General features: G+C 35.3%; 2 protein-coding genes across 11 annotated transcripts in view; one reads left to right on the forward strand and one right to left on the reverse strand.

Moving 5' to 3' along the window:
* Positions 1 to 8253, reverse strand: part of LOC139138947 (disabled homolog 1-like) — a 32508-nt gene extending 24255 nt beyond the window's left edge. For 2 of the 10 annotated variants that reach the window (XM_070707577.1, XM_070707576.1), the window contains exon 1: positions 8029 to 8253. The gene's annotated coding sequence lies outside the window, so the exon portion shown is untranslated. The remainder of the gene's footprint in view (positions 1 to 8028) is intronic. The other 8 variants (XM_070707578.1, XM_070707574.1, XM_070707579.1 and 5 more) reach the window with 7 other exon arrangements.
* A 3227-nt stretch (positions 8254 to 11480) lies between these two features.
* Positions 11481 to 27487, forward strand: LOC139138949 (lysosomal dipeptide transporter MFSD1-like). The gene is made up of 13 exons (XM_070707585.1): positions 11481 to 11728; positions 13153 to 13253; positions 14458 to 14570; positions 15069 to 15124; positions 15737 to 15880; positions 16222 to 16307; positions 16952 to 17107; positions 18194 to 18327; positions 19290 to 19398; positions 20182 to 20319; positions 23053 to 23192; positions 23641 to 23755; positions 24485 to 27487. The coding sequence occupies exons 1-13, from the start codon at positions 11710 to 11712 to the stop codon at positions 24638 to 24640; spliced, it is 1467 nt and encodes a 488-aa protein (XP_070563686.1). The 5' UTR covers positions 11481 to 11709; the 3' UTR covers positions 24641 to 27487.
* Positions 27488 to 27670: the final 183 nt, after the last annotated feature.

Here is a 27670-nt window from a genome sequence, read left to right on the forward strand (position 1 = left end):
CTATGAAATATTTATAATAAATGACAGTGGGGCTTGTTATGGTTATCAGCACATTTGCTAGTGTTTATCATGGTACAGCACATGTCTGAAGAAAAGATATACTGAGAAAAATCTGTTTGAGGAATTTTAGGTTCAAATTTAGGGTCTGGGAAAAAGACTTCTTTTTGAAAACTAAGTTTGAAGCTTTTTAAGTATTTTTACATTACGTTAAATCTGTTTGTAAAACATTTTTTTTTTGTTTACTTCAAAATCAAGTCACAATGCCTACAGTTACACATGTTAATACAGCTTGTATATTTGTAATGTCTATAATGTTGTTCACAACTACATGTTTAATTATCCAACTAGAGTGGGCATAATATTGCATATTATGCCCACTGCATCACCTTTGCAAAGCTACACACTAATGTATTTTAGTACACTTTCAGACAAAGGGAAAAATCTACCAGTTTTCTAAAAACGCAAGGAATGGAAACACCCTATACAATTACAGCTACAGCCTCGTTTATATAATTATCACACGTACATACATTGGAAATACTAGCAATAAGCAAATCTGGGTCAGAATGAACAGGCATCAGATAAGAAAGTATATGCTTTATATGCAGAGACATAATACACTGACGTCTGTTTAAACAATGCAACCTTCATTCACAGAGTGTCCTTTTCTGTTCGCTTCCTCTTTCATCAGTGATCCAGGAAGTGAAAGGGGTAAACGCTTTGATACCAAAAATAGAATCAACGGTATAAACAACTTTGTCCTCCACTACATTTCCTGCAGTCTTTTTCACACCATGGGATAAACATTTCAAAATGATTTATGGAACTTTTGTTTAATATAACTGTTATCATTTGCAATTTATTGACCGGTTTGTCAAATTTTTTTTTCATCTGCTATGTTCATATCAATGGATAAAGAAAGTCTGTAGGTGGGAAATATGACAAGTTAACTAACAGTGCCGACAACTGTTACTATCCTTTGGTGCATGACTCACGTGACTGCGATTACAATGTCGTAAATTAACAGAAGCTGAAAGGACCGAGAGTGATTCAGAAGTTAGTCATCTGTTGTTTCATGAAAAAGATAATAAAAGAAGCAATTGACACGCAGATCTTACACAGTACATCTGTACTACTACTGGTATGATCATGTTAAGATCATCAGTATTATGTTTGTATCTCAATGTTTTGAGCATACTGGTATCTGCAAATTCCCTTTTCACACTGGCTTAACTGGCAACTGTCACTGGAAATGGTAGATTGATAAAATTATCATGACCATGAATGGATCTTTGGCATACTGACTGGTCTTTCTGTGTGACATAATTGGAATATGATATAAATACACCTGTACAATGTTTGCAAACTTTTATGAGGGTGCGCCTTATTGTACTAATTATCTTCATCCTAATGGCCTTATATTTAATATCATCACCACATAAAATACAATATGTGCACAAAAGGTATCCTTGCTTAGGGTAATTAAGAGAGCATAATCCAAAATATTTCTTCCAATTTTTTTAGTAATATTGGATATACATGTATCCCTTTAGTCACTTGGTGAGTTTGTCAGAGTCTGGGTATGGTCTTAGTTTGTAGATAGGAGGCTTCAAACTGAAGAAACTGCAAAAAAAGGCAATTTTCAAAACACCCACAAAATTGGAAAGAACGATCAAGAAAATCGAAAGTCACATTGGACAGGAGAACATTCAACTATAATCTACTTTTTATCAACTTTCAAAGGCAGCACAAGCTTTTATAAAATAGTCCAGTCAATCTACGAGACTTTGACACCTAACCCACCACAAATTGCAACGGAATTTTTTTCTTCAGAATGCATTTTAGTCAGGTACCCAGAACAACATATTAAAAGTATACTTGAATCCACCTTGGGGAAATATGTCTAATTTGCATAAATCAAATATGGCTGCCAGCCATCCGACAAAATAACATAATAGGCCATATATCACATGTTAAACAAGCCATTTCAGTGATTTCAAAGTCTGACACTAGTAAGTTGGCTCGGAGAATCATTTTGGAGGTATAATGTTTTATATAGGCACTTCATTAATTTGCATAATTCCAATATGGCGGCCAACATTCCTACAAAAGACATTTTCGGTCATATACCACGTATTAAACAAGCTATTTCAGTGATTTTAAAGTTAAAAGTATATTTATTTTGCATGGACAAACGATTTTCGACATGGAATGATTTGCATGGGTACTTCGTTAATTTGCATAAATCAAATATGGTGGCCAACATACCTACAAAAGACATTTTCTGCCATATACCACGTATTAACCCTTTGGGCGCCAAGGTCTATTTTTGTCAACTTTATGACCACAGTCAATTTTTCTGCTTTTTGCCAACATTTTGATAAAAAAAAGTAGTTGATAAAAAATATATCATTTGGTCCAAATTATGAAAAAAAAACGTACAAAAAGGTTCACAGAAATTGGTAAAATATTGCAATAAAATTTTGGTGTAAAATGTTACAGCAGTCAAAGGGTTAAACAAGCCATTTCTGTGATTTCAAAGTTAAAAGTATATTTCTTTTGCATGGACAAATGATTTTTGAGGTGCGATGATTTGCGTTGGTACTTTGTTAATTTGCATAAATCCAATAGGGCGGCCAATATACCTGGAAAAGATATGTCATATATCATGTATTAAACAATCCATTTCATCCATTTGAAGCTTTAATATAGTTCTTGATCATGAAGAAACACCTTTGGCGATTAAATGTTTTTAAAAGACACTATGACAATTTTCATAAATTAAATATGGCCGCCAAATTAATGTCCAAACAGCTTCTGATATAAATAAGGTTCTGGTAGAGCTTTAAGCACTAGGAATATCAAGAAGAAACTGTTAAGAAGGTACTGCACCCAACACAGCGTATTGTGCTTCAAACAAAATTTTTGCAAATATTCGTCCAATTTTGATTAATTTGTTAACCAAAGATTATAAAATGGTTAGGTTCGCCTTTTAGTATGGCAAGCAGTCGTAAGTTGCATGATATAGAAGTGTTAATTTATGCAAATGTATGAAAATCACCCGATTTTCTGCTTCCCTCTTATCAAAATTTCAAGATTTCCAAAGAATTTAACTCCACTCTGGCTGGGTCAATTTTTTTTAAATCTTAATATTATGTTCTTTAAATGTTCAATAACAAAATAGCTATTTAGTTTTTACAATAAAATCCTTACAATTTGAATGAGAGACATTTTTATTTTGCTAATCATGATTTTAAGCACTTTTTTGATTGTCAGTCTTTCAGCTCATGCCATTTAAGAATGAGGATAGATAATGAAAAATAAAATTGACGTTTTTTTTCTACATATGCTCTTGTTTCTAGTGAAATATTGCGTTTCACAAAATAGTTTCTATGGATTTCCTTGTCATCATAGATGAGAAATATTCCTTTGAAAAACTGTGTTGGCATCGTGCAGCTCCACCTTAAGTCCTTGAACATTTATTTTTTTAAATGTGGAAAATATACTATAAATTTACTTATAATAACGATCCATTTATAAATAAAAGTTTATTTTAATAGGTGTCTGTGATGTATTGTATTTTGAAAAGAATGATAAAGTAAATTTGGTAGAAATACATAATATGACTTCCAAACGGATTAAATTACATATATATTGATGTGCGTTGACTATTGAGATGTAAGAAAGTCATGCAATTTTAATTATTTTGTGATTTTTCTATATATGACAACCTTTAATGATTGTTAGTTGTCTAATAATAATCTCTTTCTGAATAAAACATTGGATTCATCTATGTACGGCATTATTTGTGATTTTTATAGATGTTTTATACTCTACAGTGTCAAAACATGAAATATTTAATGTTTACTCTTTTAAAACAGTCGTGTACAAAATCTTGAGCTTTTAATTTAGACTGATCCCCTCCTTTAATATGGACGAGTGCATCTTTTGTAAATCCCCTAGATGATAGGCAAGAAGTCATCACATATAACAGCAAAAATACAATAAACACAACAAAGATAATAAAAACATAGAAACAAAAAAAAATAATGTAATTAGAGATAACAAATGCCACAGTACAGACAAATTAAAACTTAGCGCTGTTGCAAACAATGTACGACTCTTAAAAACTCGATGGACACAAAACTCACAAAAATTGAAAACTGCATGCTTAGCAAAGGCTTAAAATAATTTAAACAACTTATCAGCAAAGCATAATCCAACTGTTACACGATACAAACATGTACATCTGGAAAAATGACACTTGGAAAAGGGACTCAAGATGTACTTGTTTGTATTGTGTAATGGTTGGATTCTGTGTTTGGATTAATTGTAAGCCTTTGCTAAAACATGCGATTTTCAACTTTTGTTAGTTTGTGCGTTCATTATTTTTTATGAATCTGACATTGTTTGCAATTGTGTCAAGTTTTAATTTGTGTGTATTATGGCATTTTTTTATTTTGTTCATATCATTTTCCTGTTTTTTAGCTTTGTTGTGATCATTGTATTTTTGCTGTTATGTGTGATGACTTCTTGCCTATCATCTTGGGGGATCTTACAAAGGTGCATCCATCCATAAGAAGGGGGTTCAGTCTAAATTAAAAACTAAAAATTTTGAATACGTCTTTTCTTAATAGTAAACATTTCAGATTACATGTTTTAACACCGTTACAAACACCCATACAAATTACAAAAATGCCTTACTCAGATGAATCCACTGTTATATTCAGAAAGAGACAAAATTATTCAGAAGACTAACAACCATTGACGTCATATATAGAAAAATGTCCAAAGACATAACAGTTTCTTCATGATAGATTCCTAGTGCTAAAAACTATATCAAACCCTTATTAATATAAGAAGCTATTAAGCAATGGGGCATTAATATGGCAGCCATATTTAATTTATGCAAATTATCAAAGGACCATTGTAAAAAATGAACCACTAAAAGTGTTCCTTCATACCCAACAAAAATATTAAAACTTTAAAGTCACTGAAACAGCTTGTTTAATGCGTGGTATACAACCGACAGTGTCCTCTGTAGGAATGTTGGCCACCATATTGGATTTATGCAAATTAACAAAGTGCCAATGCAAATCATTGCATCTCGAAAATCGTTTGTCCATGCCAAAGAAATATATCTTTAACTTTAAAATCACTGAAATAGCTTGTTTAATACGTGGTATATGACCGAAAATGTCTTTTATAGGAATGTTGGCCGCCATATTGGAATTATGCAAATTAATGAAGTGCCTATATAAAACATTATACCTCCAAAATGATTCTCCGAGCCAACTTACTAGTGTCAGACTTTGAAATCACTGAAATAGCTTGTTTAACATGTGATATATGGCCTATTATGTTATTTTGTCGGATGGCTGGCAGCCATATTTGATTTATGCAAATTAGACATATTTCCCCAAGGTGGATTCGAGTAAACTTTTAATATGTTGTTCTGGGTACCTCTCTGAAATGCATTCTGAAGAAAAAAATTCTGTTGCAATTTGTGGTGGGTCTTACCCTATTTTGACTGGACTATTTGTCTTGCTGTTGAATTAATCTGATGAATACTGTAGATTTACTATTGTTAATTAAGGTTCTTTCTTAGAAATATTTGTATTCCATTTTCTTAATATTTTCAACGTCCAGCATTGACATCTCAGAATATTATATATAGAAAAACGTGGGCTGGAATTTATTTACATATCATAATAAAATGCACAGCCCTTCTTCATTGATAACAAGGCATCAATAGCAGTATCTGCATTTTCTGCAATAGCAGAATAAAGTCAACATAAACAAGGTACATTTCAGAAAAATTCCTACATGACTATCAATTTAAAACATGGAGGCATTTGCTTTACAAAATATTGGAGAAACACGATGGCCTGAAATCTGAATTAGCACATTTGCGAGATCACAATACCAGCAGAAATTGTACAGACTAGTAGTATGTGAGATACTGAAATAAAAGTGGAAATAAATAACAAGCAATCTACTTTACTTATCTGTAATTACTAGACTTTGTATCCTGAGTTACAACAGTGAAATGTTTAAAAAAAGGCAAAAGTTGCTGCTTTGGACATATTTACCATGTAAGAAAATCTTCATATCAATCATAAACTAAACAAATGGGGATACATAATGTGATGAATATTACAAACAACTTTGCGACACTACCAGGTTCGCTTCATGAAGTCCTTTGCTAATTTATATACCCGGTTTATATATACCTAAGAGGTACTACAATTCTGTCAATTTTCTTGCATTTCTGTCTGTACGCTTCCAAGGGTGTGTAAGTTTTATTATGGTTACTGATGATTGTGATTCTAGCATTAGCGGTCGTATCAAGCACAGCTTCAGCATGTTTCAAGGTCCTGTCCAATGTAAATGACTTGGAAAATAATCCAAAATTGACAGGAAAAATGTGTCAAGTCCACTACCTTGTCCATTTTAATCTGCTCACAGGTATATTTGCCATAGAAATATTCATCAAACCATAGACCCTAGAGAAACACTTTTTCTAGGATCTGGGATTGTACAAGACTAAACTCCGCCAGATAAGTAGGACTTAACACAACAAAATGTTTAGTACAAAGCACATACACCACAACAGACATATCTCTTCAAAATCCATGTTTTCTTCGGGCAGTCCAAAAGTTTGTTAACCTGTCTGACTCCGGGAGATTAGATCAGTCAGTTGCCCCTAAATGAATGCACTTGTACTTATTCAACTTTGGTTCAATAATATAAATAAATACAAAGCATGTTAGATACATTTGTCGGCAGTATATTTGCAGGGCTCAGTCTATCTGGTAAAATTTTCATCTTTTATTAAAATTTGAGTGAATTTATTTCTTTACGTATCTTCAAAAATTACATGACGCTGAACAATAGATCGTAACCAATATGAATATTCCATAATTTGTTTTTTATGATAAATTTTACACTTGATACTTTCATATAATAAATTGTTGTAACAAAATACCTATCAGCAGGGTAGACCAAGGTAAAAGTTAGCAAGGACATATTAAATCAATTTCTTGTATTTCTTTGGAGGGAGGGGTATGTGTTATCATGGGAATCAGATTACAGTGGCTGGCTTGGCACTACCAGGGCAATTCTAGGGGGTGTGTCATGTCATGTCACTAGCATGATCATCAGTCGGCCTTTAAGCTTCCAAAATGGAGGTACTCTGTGTGCTGCCTCCACACTTAAAATGGTTTATAATATATTCTGCTCTTCAAAATAGTATAAAACAATTTAATGATGTCCAATCGCAATGCCACGATCATGCAAGATTAGTTTTTTCAGTTGCAATCAAAATGAAAGGAAATGTGTACAAGAACGGTTCAACATATAAAGAAAACAGCAAGTAAGCTCCCTTTATCATGTACAGGTGGGATGCATTGCAATTTTGTCGCGTTTACCGGTAGCCTAGTGTCAAGTGGCCACGTATATCATGCATCATGCCGGTGAATAGACACGGGCGGGTACGCGAAGCCATATCCGCCGTGTCAAACATGTAAACACACTACTTAGGCAATGGGAAGTTTCTATTTCTCCGGGACGAACCAAAGTCACACAGTAATTAGAACATTCACTGGGTTTGGAGTCGACATATCAACCATTTTCTACCACTGTAAGCTTGCACCTGTGGCTGTCGCGCCGGCTACCGGGTGCAGATATGAAATGTCAACCTCCGGTCAGTAGACATTCCGAGAGTTCGCACCGCAGTAGACAAGCCATGGCATATCGACTGTCTGCGAAAATTTTACGCAAATATCGCCTTTTATGTTAAAAACAGTGCACATTATATTCGTTTCTGGCCGTCATTTGCATCATCATGACATATCTCGTTCGACGTGGAAATGTTTATCATCCATAACAAACACAACACGCTAAGGGTTACACGTATTGAACCCGCACTCAATGCAGTCTGTAGTACTGTCTGGCATGGCATACGTGGTGTCATCCCAGCCGCAACGTTTGTATACATACACTCAAACACTGTTCATCATGTTTTACCTTACAAAAATTAGCTGCGGATTCCACCGATAGTTTGGTATCTTCTGCAACTCAGCGTGCAGCAAGAGCAAGCAAACCGCTCACAGTGTTTCCGTCAGCACTGCCTTTCCTCGAAAGACATGTAATGTTTTTCAGGGGATGAAGTTGTGACCATTAATTTTTACAATTTGCCTACCGTCTTCACGGTTCACACCATTCATCAATACAAGAGAAGGCCCGGATGTTCCCGAAGTACGCATGTCCATAACGACGCCCCCAGTTTAACTCTGACACGAGCAAAACTTGGCGGGAATCTAGGCGCAGCCTCATCCTTTGAAATGCTGACGAGCGTCAGCGGAAAGAACTGCAAGCTTGTTCCCTTTACCAAAGCCGGAAAATCTCGCACGCGGACTTTTCGTTTCGGATAAGCCGGGAACGACATGAGACAGGAAGATTTATACATCGAGGAGATTTATTGAGATTATAAAATCTGTACTTAATGTACCAATAGACAATTGACCTCCTTTTAAGTTGAGTGAGTCAGCATATGTGTGTATATATATATATATATATATATATATATATATATATATATATATATATATATATATATATATATATATATCGAAGTATACAGATGTCGTGGGAAATTGCAGTGCTCAATGCCAAAGCAGAGCATTTAATAAAGAAACGTTGTACTTTAGGGACGGACCATTAGATCTTGGGAGGGGGTGGTCAAAAACAGAAAAAAAAAAATTTCAGAGCAGAAAGTTAGGGAAAAAAAATTTTGAAACTAGTTTGCAAAATAAAAAAAAAATAAATAAGACAAAGGCATAAAAAAAAATCTGCAAAAGTCTTTAAAATTTTGAATTTTTTTAGATTTTACCGACAGAAAGCAACTTTCTGTATTTTTTAGTACATCCTCCTGGCACATTTTTAATTTTAATTTATACATTTAGAGTGACTGTATCCCTTATACTGGAAGTTGTACTTATCTTATCTTTTCAGGACTTTTGTATTCTGATCACTTGAAAATTATGAAATTATAGAGCCTGTTTTCTACTTGTTTCCTGCGTTCAAACCAAGCAGGTACACTAGGTAAAACATTGAAACTATGGTATGGTTGTCAAGACAGAAAGTTGTATTTGCCTTTTAAGATCAAGGTAAACAGATGCAGGCCACATCAGTTTCATTTTTTTTCACAGCATTTTATTGCAATGATGAATGCAAGAATGGGTGAACAAGTAGAAACACGTCAATAATGATAAAACAACATATCAAGTCATTATGTATTATTTTGCTTTTAAAAAAGCATTTTCAATTCTTTTTTCTCAAAAAACAGCCTCAAAAAACAACAGCAGCACATGTTTTAACATTCAACAATACACTACGTAGAATGCCATCTATCCAAAATCCCAACACAAAAACACACAAAAGGGTTGAACTTTGAAAGTTTCTCGATAGCAAATACTGAATAAATCTGCATGAATAATCGTTTTTGTGTAGCAAATTTCAAAGAAATTGGACAACCCCTTTCAGAGAATACAGATTTTTTGACCATAAATGGCATAAATTGCCCTAAAAGACAAATATTGAAATTTTAACACATCTATACACATCCAATCAATTTGGACATGCTGCTACAGAGAAATAGATGTTTTGATCAAAAAAGGGCAACAATTGCTCTAAAAACACAAATATGCAAATTTAACTATATTATTTAGCTATTTTAGCTTCTCAGCTTGTCAAAATCAATTGTAAATCATGAGATATGCATGATGTTTGGTGGGGTGAATGTAGGCATTTCACCACGCAGTAGAAAGGGAAGCCAGGAAACCAAAATAGTCAATTTTCAAAACTATAGGAAGCTACTGAGGAGCAAGAAGACCATGTTTCAGAGGAAGATGTGTAATCCAAAAAAAATGCTCCCCAAGTGCCACCAAATAACACCATTTTTATCTCTATTTTTCAAAAGCTCCAACGGCAGGAGGGGGACACCCCCACCTGACTATCCCCCCCCCACAAAAATACTCCCCAAGTGCCACCAAATAACACCATTTTAATCTCTATTTTTCAAAAGCTCTAACGGCAGGAGGGGACACCCACTCCTTACCTCCCCCCGCAAAAATACTCCCCAAGTGCCACCAAATAACACAATTTTTATCTCTATTTTTCAAAAGCTCCAGCAGCAGGAGGGGGGACATCCCCCTCCTGACCTCCCCCTGCAAAAATACTCCCCAGGTGCCACCAAATAACACCATTTTAATCTCTATTTTTCAAAAGCTCCAACGGCAGGAGGGGGGACACCCCTCCTGACCTCCCCCGCAAAAATACTCCCCAAGTGCCACCAAATACACCATTTTAATCTCTATTTTTCAAAAGCTCCAACAGCAGCAGGGGGACACCCTCTCCTGACCTCCCCCCCCCCCCCCGTGACCGTGGCCGCTTGGCACCACATCTTTGCCCTCTTATATTCAGACAGCGACGAACTAAAAAAAATTGTAAATCTGAAAATTTACTCTGAAAAAAAAATTTGCACAGCTAATCTCAATTGGAAAAAAAAAATTTCAGAAATTTACAATAGTAAAAAAAAATTTTCACAATTTCATTGTGACCACCCCCCCCCCTCCCAAGGTCTAATGGTCCATTCCTTAGGGAGAGCAATCAAAGGGAAGCCAAGAGATAACTGAGCAACAAATGGAATATCAATGATGATGTTCACTTTGTGTGTAAGTACACACATGTGTTGTTCAGTCAATTTAATATTTTCGTTCTTATTCAATTTAGTATATTATTTTTTCATACCTATTTGTCTGTTATCTTTGCTTCCGTGTGATTTCTTTGGGGTGGGGGGTTTGAGGGAAGAATTGTCGGCAGGTGTAGGAAAAATAAATTGATCCCATGATAGCTTAAGGGAAAAAATGGTTTCAACAGAAAGAATTTAAAATATGTCGTATAAATATACCTTAAATAAGGGAAAACTTGGGAATCTGGTTCTATCATTTGCGTTCGAAGTGCGCCACCACGCCAATTTGCTGTAATACAACCGCGGCAAAGCAAGTGCATATATAACTGATTGTAATACAAACAGAAACTACAATAGCAAACAAGTACTGGAAAACCTTAAAGTATAGAAGCGGCATCTTTATTTTACTGATAAAGAGCTAATAAACCACGGGGTGCTTGGTTTAGATATGAGAAGTCTCCTTGCCAAACGTAAATATAAGAAATCAACTTGGCATGGACTTTAATACTGAAGACAGTGCCATTTAACGCCACCCTGCTGAGATTTCTTACTGACAGCCACAAAGTATAGATAAACAAGGCGAAGTTAGACTACATGTTAATTACTATTAGTGTTTTGTATTACAATCAGTTACCTATGCACTTGCTTTGCCGCGGTTGTATCTACATCCTGCTCCATCCAACCCACCCCTGAAACCGAATGGTTCTCCCCTCGTGAGGTCAAGTATAAATACAGGCAGGTCACTAGTTAGATTGTTTGATGTTTATTTTCTCACAAACTCGTGACAATGTCATGACATCTGCAGTGCAACCTCACTGTCAAATACCCACCCCAAGCCCCAGTGAGTTTTGTGCATCAGCTGAACTTGTTTTGGCACCGCCGGCATCAAAATCACGAGGTAGACCTCACATGACAAGTATCTTTATCTGTATGACAAGTAAAAACGGATATTCACCATGTTGCACGCGTCAGACGGTGAGTGAATTGAAGTACATCCCAATCAGGTGTCAGATGCTTCAACACACGCTGTCCTTACTTTGGCCATGGATGTACTTGTGCTTCCCTGTTTTGAAGAACACAGTGAAATGATTTATTGGCACTGTCTGTTTTACTGTATCATTATGAAAACCACACCTATATTTAAATTTTCGTCAAGACGATATTTTTTACAGATTAAATATATGGTTGGTTTAAATCTGGAGTTTCATCGTTCGTAACTTTCCCTATCCGCCATGGTTGCGGCCTTGGTTAATTGGCGTGTCAGCTTCGTTTGAACATGGATGTAAATCTATTTTTTACATCCATGGTTTGAATAGTACAAGCACGGTTCCGCTACCACGAAGGTGGATTGTTGTTTATTTTAGACTAGGTGGGCATAAATAGTGTCAGAAGTCAAGAACAATTATTGACTGGTTTATGTCGACAAGGAAGCCTGTAACATTAGAGAGATGTACTGCTATGCAGTTTTATGATAGCACATTTCAAGTTGTTAATCGACACCTGTACAAAATATCTAATACTAAATTTCAGGAGTATCATGGTGCATCTGGCAATCAGAAGTATACAAGTGTCCATGAGTTTCTACAGAACAAAATGAACAAAACTATTTACAATATTGCAATGGCTATATATCAAAAATGATGAATATAAAATTTTTCTAACATTTCCAATTGTAATCAAGAATTATGTCTGATTGTCAAATGCAAATTCTTTAAATTGATAAAATGCATGCATATCTCACCAAGGATAGCGAGGAGAAGCATTTGTACATATGTGGATAGATAGATAGATAAGTAGATAGGCAGATAGATAGGTAGATAGAGAAACAGCCCAATCTAAGTAGATAGAGAAACAGCCCAATCTATAGATTGGTTGATGAACAAATTGCACACTTTTAAATTCTAAACTTTGACTAAATCCATTATTTGTGCATTAATTATATATAAATCTAAGGCAAGAAACTTCACACAGATTTGTTATACTAAATAAACAATACACTTTATTGACCATTAGGTACATGGTTTGAAAATGAGAAAGCTCTTCAAAGCGCTTAGACTAAAGAATGCTAATCTGATCATCACGCCTGTTGTTTGGCATTTCATTGGCAGGCCTATTTATTTATTTATTTAACTTTATTTACTGTCGATAACATGTTCGGCCAATAAGGCCGATCTTCCACAAGTTCGACATTGAAAATTTACAGAATGACAGAGGAAAAAAAAAAATACAAGTACTAATACAAGCAACAAACCAGTAAAAAAACAGGTCAAGAAAAAAAAACAAACACGGCAATTAGGACAATAAGACAACTAACACTACAACATAAGGCATTGTACTTATTTCATTTTACCAACCCTTTTCAGTAATAACATTTTCATAGCTATCAATTTTTATTGCAGCCTCTTTCAGGTTCATCATCCTCTTTTTCAATTGTATGCTAACATTTGGGTCGTACTTCTGTTTTGATATGCCAAGCGTCTTACAAGATGTCTTTCAAGGGGTAAGTATACGCAGTATCTCGCAGAGGTTTGGGTACATAGGTAAATTGTGATTCCGTACATCAGTTGTACATCAGCTGGCATCTATTTGCTGATGAAGCTTTGAAAAGAGAGAAATATTCCTGGACAGTTGTGCGTCCAGATAAGGTATACTTGGTAAAGTAAAGGCTTCAATCCAGGTGTCTTCTTGTATCATAATCCATTCAGATATTTTCTGTCAGATAACTGGTATTCTCAGATAAATTTATTTGCAAATGATTAGTGCTTCTGGAAAAATGTTTGGCTCAGTACTTTGGTAATTTTGATAATTTCTGCTTCATGTAGAATTGATTAAAGATATTCTTTAGTGAACAGCATTGTTATACCTGCTAGTCATCAGCATTCAATTCACAGATCTCACTCATTGTAGACCTATGTCTTAATGATGCGTTATTTCCATGTATTTAGATTTTATTCCTTAGAGTCCAACTTAATGGTTCTTTTGTGCTCAGAGTAAAGACACACTCACACAAAGCAAAAGGACCAATAATGTAAATTATTTTTAAAGAATAGCAGCTCCCCCCCTTCAAGGTAGTTGAAAATGCCAGGGAGACAGGTAAAGGTTAACCCCTAAACAAGCCATTTATTTTCTTCAAGATACTTAACAACATAGCAAATTACCAGAAAGTGAGCGTCTTTAACATATATAGAGATATTGCATATTGAAGTTCAATAGCAATCACAGTTGAATGTATTAGCTAGTGAGTCTTTCACACCTATGCCAACTGTGATGTTCGTCCTGCTGCTCAATGTCCCATGGATAGATTAAAATCATTCTCCAAAACTTATCAATTTGCCTCTGATATTTGAAAGAAAACAACTTTAAAACTATGAACTGCGTAAATAAATTGTGCTGTAAGTAGTTTATAGTGTCAAGTTACAGACAAAAATGAATACAAAATCTGAAACTCTACATGTAAAATGACCTGAATTTTTGCATTGTACATTATCATGTTATGAAATTCATATTAATGGTTAATTACATTGTTAAGCCAACAAGAGTAACTGTCTTTGGTGTAATGAATAGCTAAGTGAGAATAGCAGTTACTGGCTAGGTTAGATATGGACCATCGTGTTCACCCCATGATCTATCTATCTCTGATTCATTTAAAATGTAACATGCCCTCAATTTTTGTGAAAATGAAAATAAGCTGTTTACTATTTCAGAATATCTCATGTTCTAATACAACACATGGCAACAACAGTGGCAATCCCTGTGATGATGGACTAGGTATGACAGCAGATCAGTACAACCTCCTCTACGCCATATATGCATGGACGTAAGTATTCCCTGTGAAATTTGTAATTTATGTTCATACCATATACCAAACTGAGAAATATGTTACTGTCAGAATGTTTTGCTTTATTGGTAGCACAAAACTGGCGATTAGCAATCACTCTTTCACAGGTAATACAGATCACATGTATGTAATATTGCTATCTCCTGATATGACAGCTTGATATATTGTGCCCATGGATGTGTGTTCACAAAGCTTCATTTTAGTGAGAGCATCTGTCACAATAGTACCTGGCTCTGTAGAAATATATTTCACAAGAGTTCATACATAAGTAATATCCAAATAGAACAAGACGCTTTTTCAAAAAAAGAAAATTGAAATTCATGTTTTATGAGTCATGTAACTATATTTCTTGCCCTTATTTGGTTTATGATAAACCATTTGAATATGTGCATGACTCTTCATGGAAGAAAACTGATTTACCTATGAAATCAGTCATTTTATTTTTTTTTTTTTTAATTTTTATCATTCGCCCTTCAGAAATGCAGTTGTAGTCTTGGGAGCGGGTTTCTTGGTAGACAAACTTGGCAACAGAGGCAAGTCATTTCATAACATTTCTGTGTTAACTCTACAGTTCATATTTTGATAACACTTCACAATATTATCTGATCGTATGTCAGCAACATTTCTGCCATTTTAACTGAATCCAGTATGTTCTCGCCGCTCACATGAAGTATATTTTCAAGGCATAATGCTGAACCTATGTTCAGATTCAGTCAGAGTACACATGTACAACTTTGCTCTAACTTACTCAAAAGTCAGTCAAAGGCTAGCAAAGACAGCCTTTTCTTCTCCAAAATGTAGACTTTTGGCAACTATGGTTCTTCTGCCGTCATGGACCATTGCTGCTGGGCACAAGCTTTGTGTCGTCAGCACTTGCCCTCAAGCTTTAGTCTCTCAGTTGTGGGGAAAAATATTATTCATACCTATTCTACAGTACTTGCTACACTGGCTAGGTCAGTGTTTAGGCAAAGAAAGCACATAAGGGACTTTTCACTACTACATACAGCGGCCAACAAAGAAAAGAATGAAAACTTTTGATGCTATTCTCTTATCCTGTTTAGCATACTGTCTTTAAAACAACATCACTTCTGAAGGTATTTTCAAAATTTGTGTAAAGTTTGTCTGTTTCATGTTTTCTTCCCTAGTCGGTTTATTTCTCTTTTCTGGTCTCTGTTTGTTGGGATCATCTGTGTTTGCACTTGGGGAACTCTTCAAGGGTACAAGCGCCATGCTGCCCGTTATGCTGGTTGGAAGGCTGTTATTTGGTTCAGGCAACGGATCCTTGACAAGTAAGTGATATTCAATGTCATCCTTGAACTTACAAAATGGAGACATTAGTATTGAAGAACATTTGGAACTTAGTGACAAATGCAATTCAGGGTACACTCCCCCTCTCGAAGTGATGAAACTTTCATGTGTTTTCTTTAAAAATTTGTACAATTTTCAGACCCTTTTACAAATGCAACCAAAATTTGAAGTTTCTGTACATAGCAAGTCAACCTTATAAACACAAAGGGTCAGTTTGAAATGTATAGAGAAGTTTTAAGTGTTAAATGTCTGGTTACTGTCAGATTTACAGTTATTAGAGCACAGAGCAGCAATAATAATATTCTCTTTTTTTTATCCATAGTTGTTCAGAATCGAATAACAGCATATTGGTTCAGGAACAAGGAGTTGGCGTTTGCGTTTGGAATGACACTGACTCTTTCCAGAGCTGTAAGTCTCTGCCACACTGTGCTATATATATATGTACAATAAAATTCATCTAAAATAACAGGAATACCTATGTCAGCTCTACATTATTGAAAAAAATTGACTGATCTTGAAATTTTGGTGTTGTGGTTTTCAATAAAAGAAAAAATTATTTCAGAGCGAGGGGTAAATATGCAGAGCAATATACTTTTGCAGACTTCATCGTTTGTCCAGGGTCCATGGACTTTCAGAAAGTCCTTGATAAATCCTTAAAAGTGAAATTAAGTCCCGCAAAATTGATAATTTACCAATGATTTTTGATAATGATGAAATGATGGTTCATGATATCACAGAAATGATATGAAAAATGATATATATAAAAAATATGATGTAAAAATGGTACTTTTTAAATTGTACTTTAACACCTCAACAGTCCCTGTAAATTGCTGAAAAATTCCTTGAGAGTCCTTGTCTCTTAAAAGTGACTTTGAATGTATTGACCCTGTTGGTCTTAAAATAAGAGCATCATAAAACCAAAAAACAACGGTTTTGTATTGAAGCTCTTGTGATCCTATATCTGTCAGGAAGGTTTTCAGTTGGTTGACAGATCTACCTCTAAGACTTGTGAGCAACATATGTGGAGGTCTCATGATTTGCTTTTCTTGCAGGGAAGTGTCCTCAATTTTTTTCTCACACCAAACTTTGAAAAGGAGTACGGTCTACGCTGGACACTGTGGGGTGGTGCAATTCTCTGTGGTTTAGGATTCGTGTCAGCTATCATTCTCAGCTTTCTGGATATTATTGGAATAAAGCAGCTAGGTCAGGTAAGATGAAAGGGATGGAAGAAAAGTCTCTTGCATTGTTTTTGTCTTTGAGTGAACACCAAAGTATTGAAGTTAGCAATCTTTTGTGTCATTTTCTGTAATGTGTGCTTCATAAGAAATTCAGTGATAGTAAACTTCTTGAAAGTTGTGGATTGCTGTACTGCGTTCTTTGAGATGGGAAACAAGTTAAGCAAAACTCCGTGTGAGACCTTTTACTATACGGAGAAAGGTGTATTGATGATTTCAAACAGATGTGAGTGTCAGAGTGCATAACAATATTCAAATATGTGAGATTATTATACATCTACCATCGAGAACAATAGGATTTAGCGTGCGCTAAAATAGCCGTACGGAACGCCCGTTCCGTAACACATATGGTTTCAAGGCGCCCCATCCCCTGCAGCTGTATCTGCGCGTCCACTGTTGAATGGTTTCAAGGGACCCATTGGACGAGTGCCAGAACATGTCTTGCGCGCGCTCTGTACATACATACATGTGTAGTGCATACACTCCAAAATTTGCAGAAGCGCGTCCGAGATAGCGTTCCACACTGGCGCGATAAAATCGGAAGAGAAATTGTTGGCATTGCAGGAAATTGGTCACGACTCTGACAATTTGGTGCCCCAGCTGGGAATGTAAGATGTATAATAATAAAGTTATTACGAAAATACCGCAAAGGATTCACTCGGACATTGGCGCCGCGCATCGCCCTCCGCTTTGCATCGGATGATACGCTGCGCCAATGTCCTCGTGCATCCTTTGCGGTATTTTCATAATAACCTCATATTCATACTCCGCCTCTGCAAATCCAGCAATCATAGGATATTATAGGGAATGGATTCCACTTGCATAGAAATATTAGAGTGAGATATGACTGCAGTATATACAAATCAAATACGGTACAGAGTCAATATTCATTCATTATGGGATTTTAAAAGAATCACCACTTCATCATCATATCATCATCGATAACATATCCATACATTGTAGCACTTCTTAATCCAAGGGAAAACAAGATGGAAAAGCTTCCAAAAGATTTCAATGTTGGCAAGGAGATGCAAAAAGTGTCTTTTGTGTTTCTTTTAGGAAGCAAATGTTGCAACACAGTCCAAGAAACTTCGACTACGGGACATAAAATACTTCTCCCTTCAATTTTGGCTGCTGGCACTGACCATCATGTTCTTCTACAATGGTGTCTTCCCATTCGTTGCAGATGCCAGGTAGGGTTTAATTTCAACAGCCAGTGAGATTTTGAAGTTTTGCACTAATATTCATGGTAATTTTTCTGGCAATTGCATTACCAGCAAGTGAACACCATGTTCCATTGTTAAAAGGCCACTAAGCTAATTATCATTGCGTGAATGGTAGGAATGCAGAATTTTTTGAAATCACTGATGTTTTCGTGGACATGCTCTTATCCCTATGAGTGCCAAAGTCAATTTTTGTCACCTTTATAAAATATACCCCAGTCAATTTTTTTTCAGATTTTTGCCAAAATTTGGATTAAAAAACTGTAGCCTATGAAATGCAATGTCCATTTGGTCCAAAATTATCAAAGAAATTACAGAAAATTTTTTTAAAATTGGTAAAATTGTGCACTAAAATTTTGGAGGGAAAAATTACAGCTCTCAAAGGGTTAAATCATACTTTCGAATGCTGAACTTTTAACCTGCTGTTGAAGATACGATAAATTATTACCTACACGCTGGACTTTGTACTGTAATTCTCTGAAGTCCCATTGTTAAGCCATGTCATTTGCAAGCCAGGTAAAGAACCTCAAAACACGTATTGGTGTTTGCGTATAAAATTTATGTGTTATGGAGTGACAGAATTGATATACCTTCGAAGTTGTGATTGAAACCATAGGAATTGTGTGATATCAATGGCAAGCTTTCTGTAGAGCCATTAAAGCATAGTGGAAGGAGAAAATTTCCGGTCATTGGAGCGGACTACAAAATTTGGTAGTAACTACACAAATAAAAGCAGACAAATCTTGTCCAAAAATTTTATCACCAGTGGTCAGTGTTAATGCACAAGATACAGTATAAACTGGCAAATGTGCAATCGCAATTGTTGCCTTTATTTTTAAAGGTGTCCATTAAACTTTGTAATGTTCATTACGATAATTTCAAAGTGATTATGTTACATACTAATTTATGGTAATACTCCCATCTGTAAACAGTAAATTCATCCAGAATAAATATGGTTATGATCCTACAACATCATCTTACATGGCTGGTTCAGTTTATGATGTCTCACTCGGGTTGTCATGGATACTAGGTTTAACAATAGTAAGTTCTTTAATACTTTGTGTAAACAAATTTATGATATTTTATTCCAATTAGGCAGTATGTACTGTTTGAGTACATGTTCAATTTCTGTGAATGTCAATGTATAATTTTTGCTGATAAATACAGTTGTTTATACTTTCTCTCATTCTTATATGAAGGGCTACTAGTTTCAACTTTTGATGACATTTTCTCAGGTTTTCTCTTTAAATCAGCTATGGCTTCTTTATCCCCCTTATTAAAGCATTTTGAGGTTGTCATTTTAACCATAGACAGTCTCGCTCCAGGGTCTATGTCTCAACCTGTACATTTGTAGACTTCATTGTTATCATTGACAATTAGAAGTCTTATCTGGACTAGAATTCAAATGTACACAAAAACAATGTATTTAAGATGTGTAGACCCTGTGTTCACAAGCTAAATAGTTGGTGATTCAACATGCTTTTTTGGGGGAGAATATTAAGTAATTTGTTTCTCTGGTACTGAAATCTGCATGGTGATGTGTGATTTTTATTATTGATTATGAAAGAGAATGGTTTAGAGTTTCCTTGAGTTAAGTTTCTGAAACTCTATTCAGGGGCATGTACTATCTTAAGACAGAAATTCATATCAAACACATGAACAATGCAAATTGCTAATATCAGACTTTGTAACATTGATAAATATTTCCAGCATTAAAAAACAAACAGACAGGGTACATGTAATCCAATCACCACAAATATGGCTGTTTTTAGTGAAGATTGCCGGAGCAGACCTTACTAACAGCTAGTTTTCTGTATCTAACAGGACTACATCGGAAAACGTGGTATACTTGCCTTCTGCTGTGCTATATTCACCATTCCAGTCTTTGGATTATTAGCTTTTGCACATGTACATCCATTAGTTTCCACAATTTGGCTTGGACTTATGTATTCCATGGCTGCGGTAAGTCTATATATCGTTTGTTGTATTCGTAGGTGAACTACAATGTGAGTGTATGTATGTGGTTATTTGTGACATTTATCTATTATTTTTCTTTATTTATTTATTTACTTTGTTTTATTTGTTCTTTAAATCGCTAAAGATACCTAAAATCAATGAAACGTACCATTTATTAGTCCCCACGGACACCGTCCGGGGGGACTTATAGGTTTGGTCATGTCCGTGCGTGCGTGCGTGCGTCCGTGCGTCCGTGCGTCCGTCCGTTCACGCAGATATCTCAGAGATGCAAGGAGCGATTTCATTCAAACTTGGTACAAGGATTACTTCATATGTCATACAGATGCACGTCGATTTGTTTTGTGATACGATCCAATATGGCCGCCAGGCGGCCATTTTATTACGATATTTTCATGTACAGAGCCATAACTCAGACATGTTTCAACCGATTGTATTCAAAGTTGGTACAAGGACATTGACCAATGTCATAGATATGCATGTCGATTTGTTTTGTGATACGATCCAATATGGCCGCCAGGCGGCCATTTTATTACAATTTTTTCATGTACAGAGCCATAACTCAGACATGTTTCAACCGAATTTATTCAAAGTTGGTGCAAGGACATTGACCAATGTCATAGATATGCACGTCGATTTGTTTTGTGATACGACCCAATATGGCCGCCAGGCGGCCATTTTATTACAATTTTTCATGTATAGAGCCAAAACTCAGGCATATCTCAACCGATTTCATTCCAAGTTGGTACAAGGACATTGACCTATGTCATACATATGTACGTCTATTTGTTTTGTGATATGATCCAATATGGCCGTTAGGCAGCCATTTTATTACGATGTTTTCATGTACAGAGCCATAATACTCAGACATGTATCAAGCGAATTTATTCAAAGTTGGTACAAGGAGATTGACTACTGTCATACATATGCATGTCAATTTGTTATGTGATACGATCCAATATGGCTGCCGTGCGGCCATTTTGTTACGATTTTTTCATGTACAGAGCCTTAACTCAGACATGTTTCAACCAATTTTATTCAAAGTTGGTACAAGGACATTGACCAATGTCATAGATATGCACGTCGATTTGTTTTGTGATACGATCCAATATGGCCGCCAGGCGGCCATTTTATTACAATTTTTTCATGTATAGAGCCAAAACTCAGGCATATCTCAACCGATTTCATTCCAAGTTGGTACAAGGACATTGACCTATGTCATACATATGTACGTCTATTTGTTTTGTGATATGATCCAATATGGCCGTTAGGCAGCCATTTTATTACGATGTTTTCATGTACAGAGCCATAATACTCAGACATGTATCAAGCGAATTTATTCAAAGTTGGTACAAGGAGATTGACTACTGTCATACATATGCATGTCAATTTGTTATGTGATACGATCCAATATGGCTGCCGTGCGGCCATTTTATTACAATTTTTTCATGTACAGAGCCATAACTCAGACATGTTTCAACCAATTTTATTCAAAGTTGGTACAAGGACATTGACCAATGTCATAGATATGCACGTCGATTTGTTTTGTGATACGATCCAATATGGCCGCCAGGCGGCCATTTTATTACAATTTTTTCATGTATAGAGCCAAAACTCAGGCATATCTCAACCGATTTCATTCCAAGTTGGTACAAGGACATTGACCTATGTCATACATATGTACGTCTATTTGTTTTGTGATATGATCCAATATGGCCGTTAGGCAGCCATTTTATTACGATGTTTTCATGTACAGAGCCATAATACTCAGACATGTATCAAGCGAATTTATTCAAAGTTGGTACAAGGAGATTGACTACTGTCATACATATGCATGTCAATTTGTTATGTGATACGATCCAATATGGCTGCCGTGCGGCCATTTTGTTACGATTTTTTCATGTACAGAGCCATAATACTCAGGCATATCTCTAACGATTTTATTCAAAGTTGGTACAAGGACATTAACCTATGTCATACAAATGTAGGTCTTTCTTGTATGTAGGTCATTCTTGGCCATTGAGCGCTATCTGTATCAAAGTATTTTATCACAGACCTAATTAATGAAGAGGACTCTATACTCTCTGAGGACATGTAATCAAAGTACCCATTAACAAGTGGGGACTGTGTCATCAACGATGACTTGTTTATTCATATTTTATTTATTTATTTATTATTTATTTATTTATTTATTTATTTATTTGTTCTTGAAATCACTGAAGATACCTGATTTCAGTGAAAAATGTACCCAGATTATTCTAAAATGGTGAAGAATATCCATTTAAAAATTAATGATGCATTTAATTCTGACTCAATCAGTAAATATTTCAATGTCAGCATTGTTATTGCCAAAAATCCTCTCTCCTCAGCCTTCCTGGGCATCTCTGATGACAGTGATACTGAAATGTTGACAAAAAATTAAATTAATCAAAATCCTGTTGCCAGTAGACTTTTGTGCACTCCCATTGTTCTGAATAAGATGAGTGGAGTTGAAAATTTTAATTGTGCTGTAAATATTTTGTGAAAATAAAACCAAACAATATTACAACTTACAGTATCTGTGTCACATACATGTTAAAGTAACTTCAGTTTTTTTAAAGCTGGCGTTATTGTTTTGCATAGCTTTGTCAGGTCCATGTAGCAAGGTCAAAATTGATAAATAAATTATGATTGCTTACCAGCTGTAATATTAAACACTTGTTTATCATCTTCATCTTACAGGCAAGTATGTGGCCATCCATCCCTTTAGTGGTTTCCCAGGCAACGGTTGGTACGGCGATGGGAATAACAACATCCATCCAAATGATTGGTATTGGGATTTCTAACGTTGTAGTAGGAGAGATTCTAGGATCAAATAATAAGTAAGTTACATGGTGAAAGTATCAGGTTAAACATGGATGTACTTTTAGGTCTCTCAGAGTTGAATATCACGACCCAAAAACCTTCAGCACAGCTAATCCATGAAAATTTTCTACTTTTATAAGCAATAATTGTATTCTTAATTTGCCTGTGTGCTATCTTTTATTTACTTATTTAGATATTTTTTTTAGTTTTTCCTGCATCACAATAGCATTTCATGTGGAAACTATGATATTCATTAACAGAGTCTGAAATCAAGTATTTAGCTACATGTACGTTGATTTGTTGACCTTTATGAATATATTTTCCATCCCAGTCCTTAAGGGCACAGCTTTTTTGTGAAAACAGACATACCCACCTGTGTCCATTAATTTTTGCACCATCCTGACCACAACTGGAGATTTTGAGATACAGTGAAGTGCAAATCCATTTCCATCTTTTAATTTCCAGCATCTCTAGTGGTGAACTTTTAAGAAGATGGAAATTTGTGATGATATTCCTTCTGGCAAACACACTGGCCTGTGTGGCGTCAACGGTTTCGTTGAATATCGTTGATATGAAACGGGTAGGTAACCCTTTCTATACAATCTTCAATCTGAGTCAACCGTTGTCAGGGTGCACTGTCAGTATACCAGAGTTACTGGTGAATCACTTTTGACTGTATCTTAAGGGGGCACTGCACCCTACACAGCGTATCTTGCTCTGAAATCACTTTTTTGCAAATATTCATTCAATTTTAATGAATTTGTCAACTCAAAATTAAAATATTGGGTGGGTTCACCTTTTAGCTTGTCAAGCAGTCGTGAGTTGTGTGATAAAGCAGTGTTCTTACAGTTTGAATAAGAGGCATCTTAATTTTACTCACTTTTTTGAGTGTCAGTCTGTCAACCCTTGCCATTTTTGAATGAGGATAGATAATGCAAAATAAAATAGTTGTTTTTTTTCTACATATACTCTCCTTTCATGTGAAATATTACATTTCAGAAAAATAGTATCAAGTTTTTGACGTACATTAATGTTTATCATTAATACCAAATTTGAGGTTTTTTACCCCAAATATACACCCACTCCTCTTTCGAGTAAACTACTGCTACCATACTAAACTTTAGAGTCTCAGCTTTTTGAAAATATATAGTTTAAGGGGATTTCCTTGTCATATTTAATGAGAAATGTTGCTTGAAAAAAACTGTTGGCAACTTGCAGCTCCACCTTAAATAAACATGATGAAATGACTTTATCTATCTCTTTTTGTTTCATCAATATTCATTGATCTTGTTTTGTCATTGCTTCATAGGGCGGTGTACTGAACATGAGTCGTTGGCAGAAATTATCCAGGGCTTCAGAAACTGCCTCTGTAGAGTGCCCATCTCCAACAGATGGTGATGTCGAGGGAGAACCAAGCGAAACGGACAGATTACTTCCTCCAAAATCTTCCGGCAGCATAAACTGACCTCACCTGGATGTCAGGAAAGAATGCCATATTCTAGCCAACCAAAAAAAACAAAACTTATGAAACCAAAATGGGAAAGTGTAAATACCAGTACAGATTGATATATTCTTGCATTTGCTCTGCAGATAGACTGTACCATTATTGTAACTCTCCAAGTTGGTATATTTCAGGAAGCTGTCGTTGTCCTTTAAAATTCTGAATCCAATCATGTGTACAGTCTTTTATGCCTTTCTCAAACATTTTCTGTGTTTTCTTGATCAAATCTACTTCAAGCCATATGCACTTAAACAAGCTTCAAAGTTTACTATGAATATATATTGGGTTGAGCAAAATGGTGAAAAGAAAATGTTTAACAACAACGTTTCATCAGTGTGGTAACTCTTTCACTTCCTATGATGTTGTGGATCAGTGACCTAAAATTTGGCAGATTCAATACAGAATCAAAGAAATACAGCATTAAGCCTCGTCAAAAAAAATTCACACACAGGGTCTGTTAGTATGCTTGTGGAAAGTCCTTGAATTTTAATGCCTCGCGGAAAATCCTGAAACAATCTTTGAAAAATGACACTTAGTCCAGGAAAATTAATAAGCAATGAAAGTGATATATAAAAAATGATATATAAATTATTAAAATGATACCTTGAAAATGGTATGCTGGACTTCAAAAAGTCCTTGAAAATTGCTGAAAAAGTCCTTGAATTTTGAGTGACTGTGCGTATATAGAACCTGCACACAGTGTGAATATATTGGAATGTTCTAGAAATGACCATTGACACTAGAATTTTCTGCCGTATTGTCCACAGACTTGAACCAAGTTTGTATTTTCAAATAAATGTGAAAACCTTGAAATTTTCAAAACATCTCACAAGCATAATGTGTATGATGTCTAAATCAAAGGAAACAGAAGATGTAAAAAACTTTGAAATTTTTTCAAATGGTTAAAAAATCAAGAAAGTGACAATATACGGTAAAATCTTTTGAGATCTGTTTATGAGGTCAAACAAATCATGGCATGACCAACGTGACTGAACATTTACGATGTACTCAGAGCACATGCAGGCACTGCTATCCGTTCACACTTTTTGAATAGAGAACTGCAAAAAATAGAAATGGAAAGGTATGATGAAGTACCTTGGTGTTTGATGTTCAGATTTCATTAGAATTCTTTCAATTTTGTCAGGGACACAGAATGATTCAGAATTGTAAATTTTTGTAGGCCAAGCCTTCGGAAAATGTTAGCAAGCCATTTCATTCCAAAACAGCAAAATGAGCCACCAAAGCATGAGTTTTGTGATTGTTCCAGTGAAAGGTACCATGATGCGCAATTCAACAAAGTGGTGACCTTTGTTCTCCCTGTTACTGGTATATTACATTTACATGTAATTTGGCAGTACAAAGTAACTGTTCAGTTGACCTCGTGCAATACATTCGTGCTTTTTGTAATAATGACATGTTCCAAAATAACATAAGGTATATATGTGCCGTAGGTCACCAAATTGTAAATAGTTTCTACGGTATATACGGTAGTATACCCTCCAGGTAGCTAAATTTCCTCATACTCTTCACACTTTTAAAAGCAGCTGTATCACTGACTGTATGATTTAAATATTCACAAAGACATGGTAAATGAGCTCTGAACAAACCACAGGAGACTTTTCTGATGTATATTTACAATATACCTGTATTTGAACTAAGAAGTTTCTATTTTTACGACCAATAATATCTAAATGAATGCAGACAAGAGGTTTCTTCACTTGCAAATCTGGAAAAAACCAATCAATAGTTACTCTAATGGTATTTTGTGAAGAAGTAAAATAATATGTGTATGCATGAAAAATTAGATATAGACATATTCTTCATGTCCTCCATGCATCTGTGTAACATTAATGTCTGTGTTTTATTCCCCATGGCATATTAGATATGTGGTATTTGTATTCAAGATCTGTCTTCAGGAGACTTTAAAAACTTGTTTTCCAATCACAAATTTTCAGCAAGGCAACTGTTGTCTATGAATAATTGTACAATTTTGCAAAATCTGATCTAGTGTCTATTACACATCGTTTTCTAACTGAAACTAGTGTTTTGTGATTAGATGTTTGGAATGGTTTGCAGTATTTTATTCCCTAAGTTGAATTCACTGTCTTGATCAACACACAAAAGCGCTGATATACTCAATATTTGGTACATCAACAGTTTGCATTGTCACATATATTGTCATCGCTGAGGACAGAATTTCAGTCCAGACATGACAGAACAATATACATAACACATAAACATATGTTGACGAGCCCACTTTGTAACATCAACATGGAAAAGATGTCTAAAAGTTCAACAACTGCCAGTTTTCACAATTAAGTAGAGAAGTATCCCAAACACATTAGAATGTAGCAAACACATTGCATGAATGAAATTTTGATTTAGAAATATTTTGTCAAAAGAGGCTGAATGCAAGAGTACGATGTGTTCTTCAGGGTGTCTAACACCTTGCTATACTTAACCTACTGAGTGCAATGCAAACGCTTGACGAAAAATTCAGCTTGTTATTGAACCTTTTCATGGAACGCATGATTTCACAGGATCCACTGGTTCTGGAGGAGATTGGTTTGTGTGAATACTCGTTAACATTTCTACATGTGTTCATTGGATATTCACAAATCCATCTGGGCACAACAGATATAATCTCAAAATTTACTATAATTTTAAAAAATTCCTCTCCGTGTATATTGTAAACTATATAAAACTCAATGAAATGCAAAGCCAAAAACTACACTTTCATTGTGATGTGTGTTTGCAGAAGGCTGTGATGGAATGCTATGAAGAACACTACAATAAAGAAATCTAAATCTATATTAGAGTTCTGTGTGTGTTTGTGTCTTTAGAAGCATTCTACCTGTGTTTGTCACTCACCTCTATTGCAATATCGCGTCATGAATTTCTTATTCTTAAAGAACTTCCCTAATACTTAAAGAGCATTCTTCAAGGAAAAAAGCAAAGAAAACACAGCATACCAATACACATACTTGCATGCAA

This window comes from Ptychodera flava, chromosome 8 (genome assembly GCF_041260155.1).
Source record: "Ptychodera flava strain L36383 chromosome 8, AS_Pfla_20210202, whole genome shotgun sequence".
NCBI lineage: Eukaryota > Metazoa > Hemichordata > Enteropneusta > Ptychoderidae > Ptychodera > Ptychodera flava.

What these genes read in the sequence shown, in the direction of transcription:
- LOC139138949 (XM_070707585.1), top strand. An exon ending in TACAAGATGTCTTTCAAGGG is followed by an intron (nt 13,254 to 14,457) that starts GTAAGTATACGC and finishes TTACTATTTCAG; the next exon opens with AATATCTCATGTTCTAATAC. An exon ending in TTATGTATTCCATGGCTGCG is followed by an intron (nt 20,320 to 23,052) that starts GTAAGTCTATAT and finishes TTCATCTTACAG; the next exon opens with GCAAGTATGTGGCCATCCAT.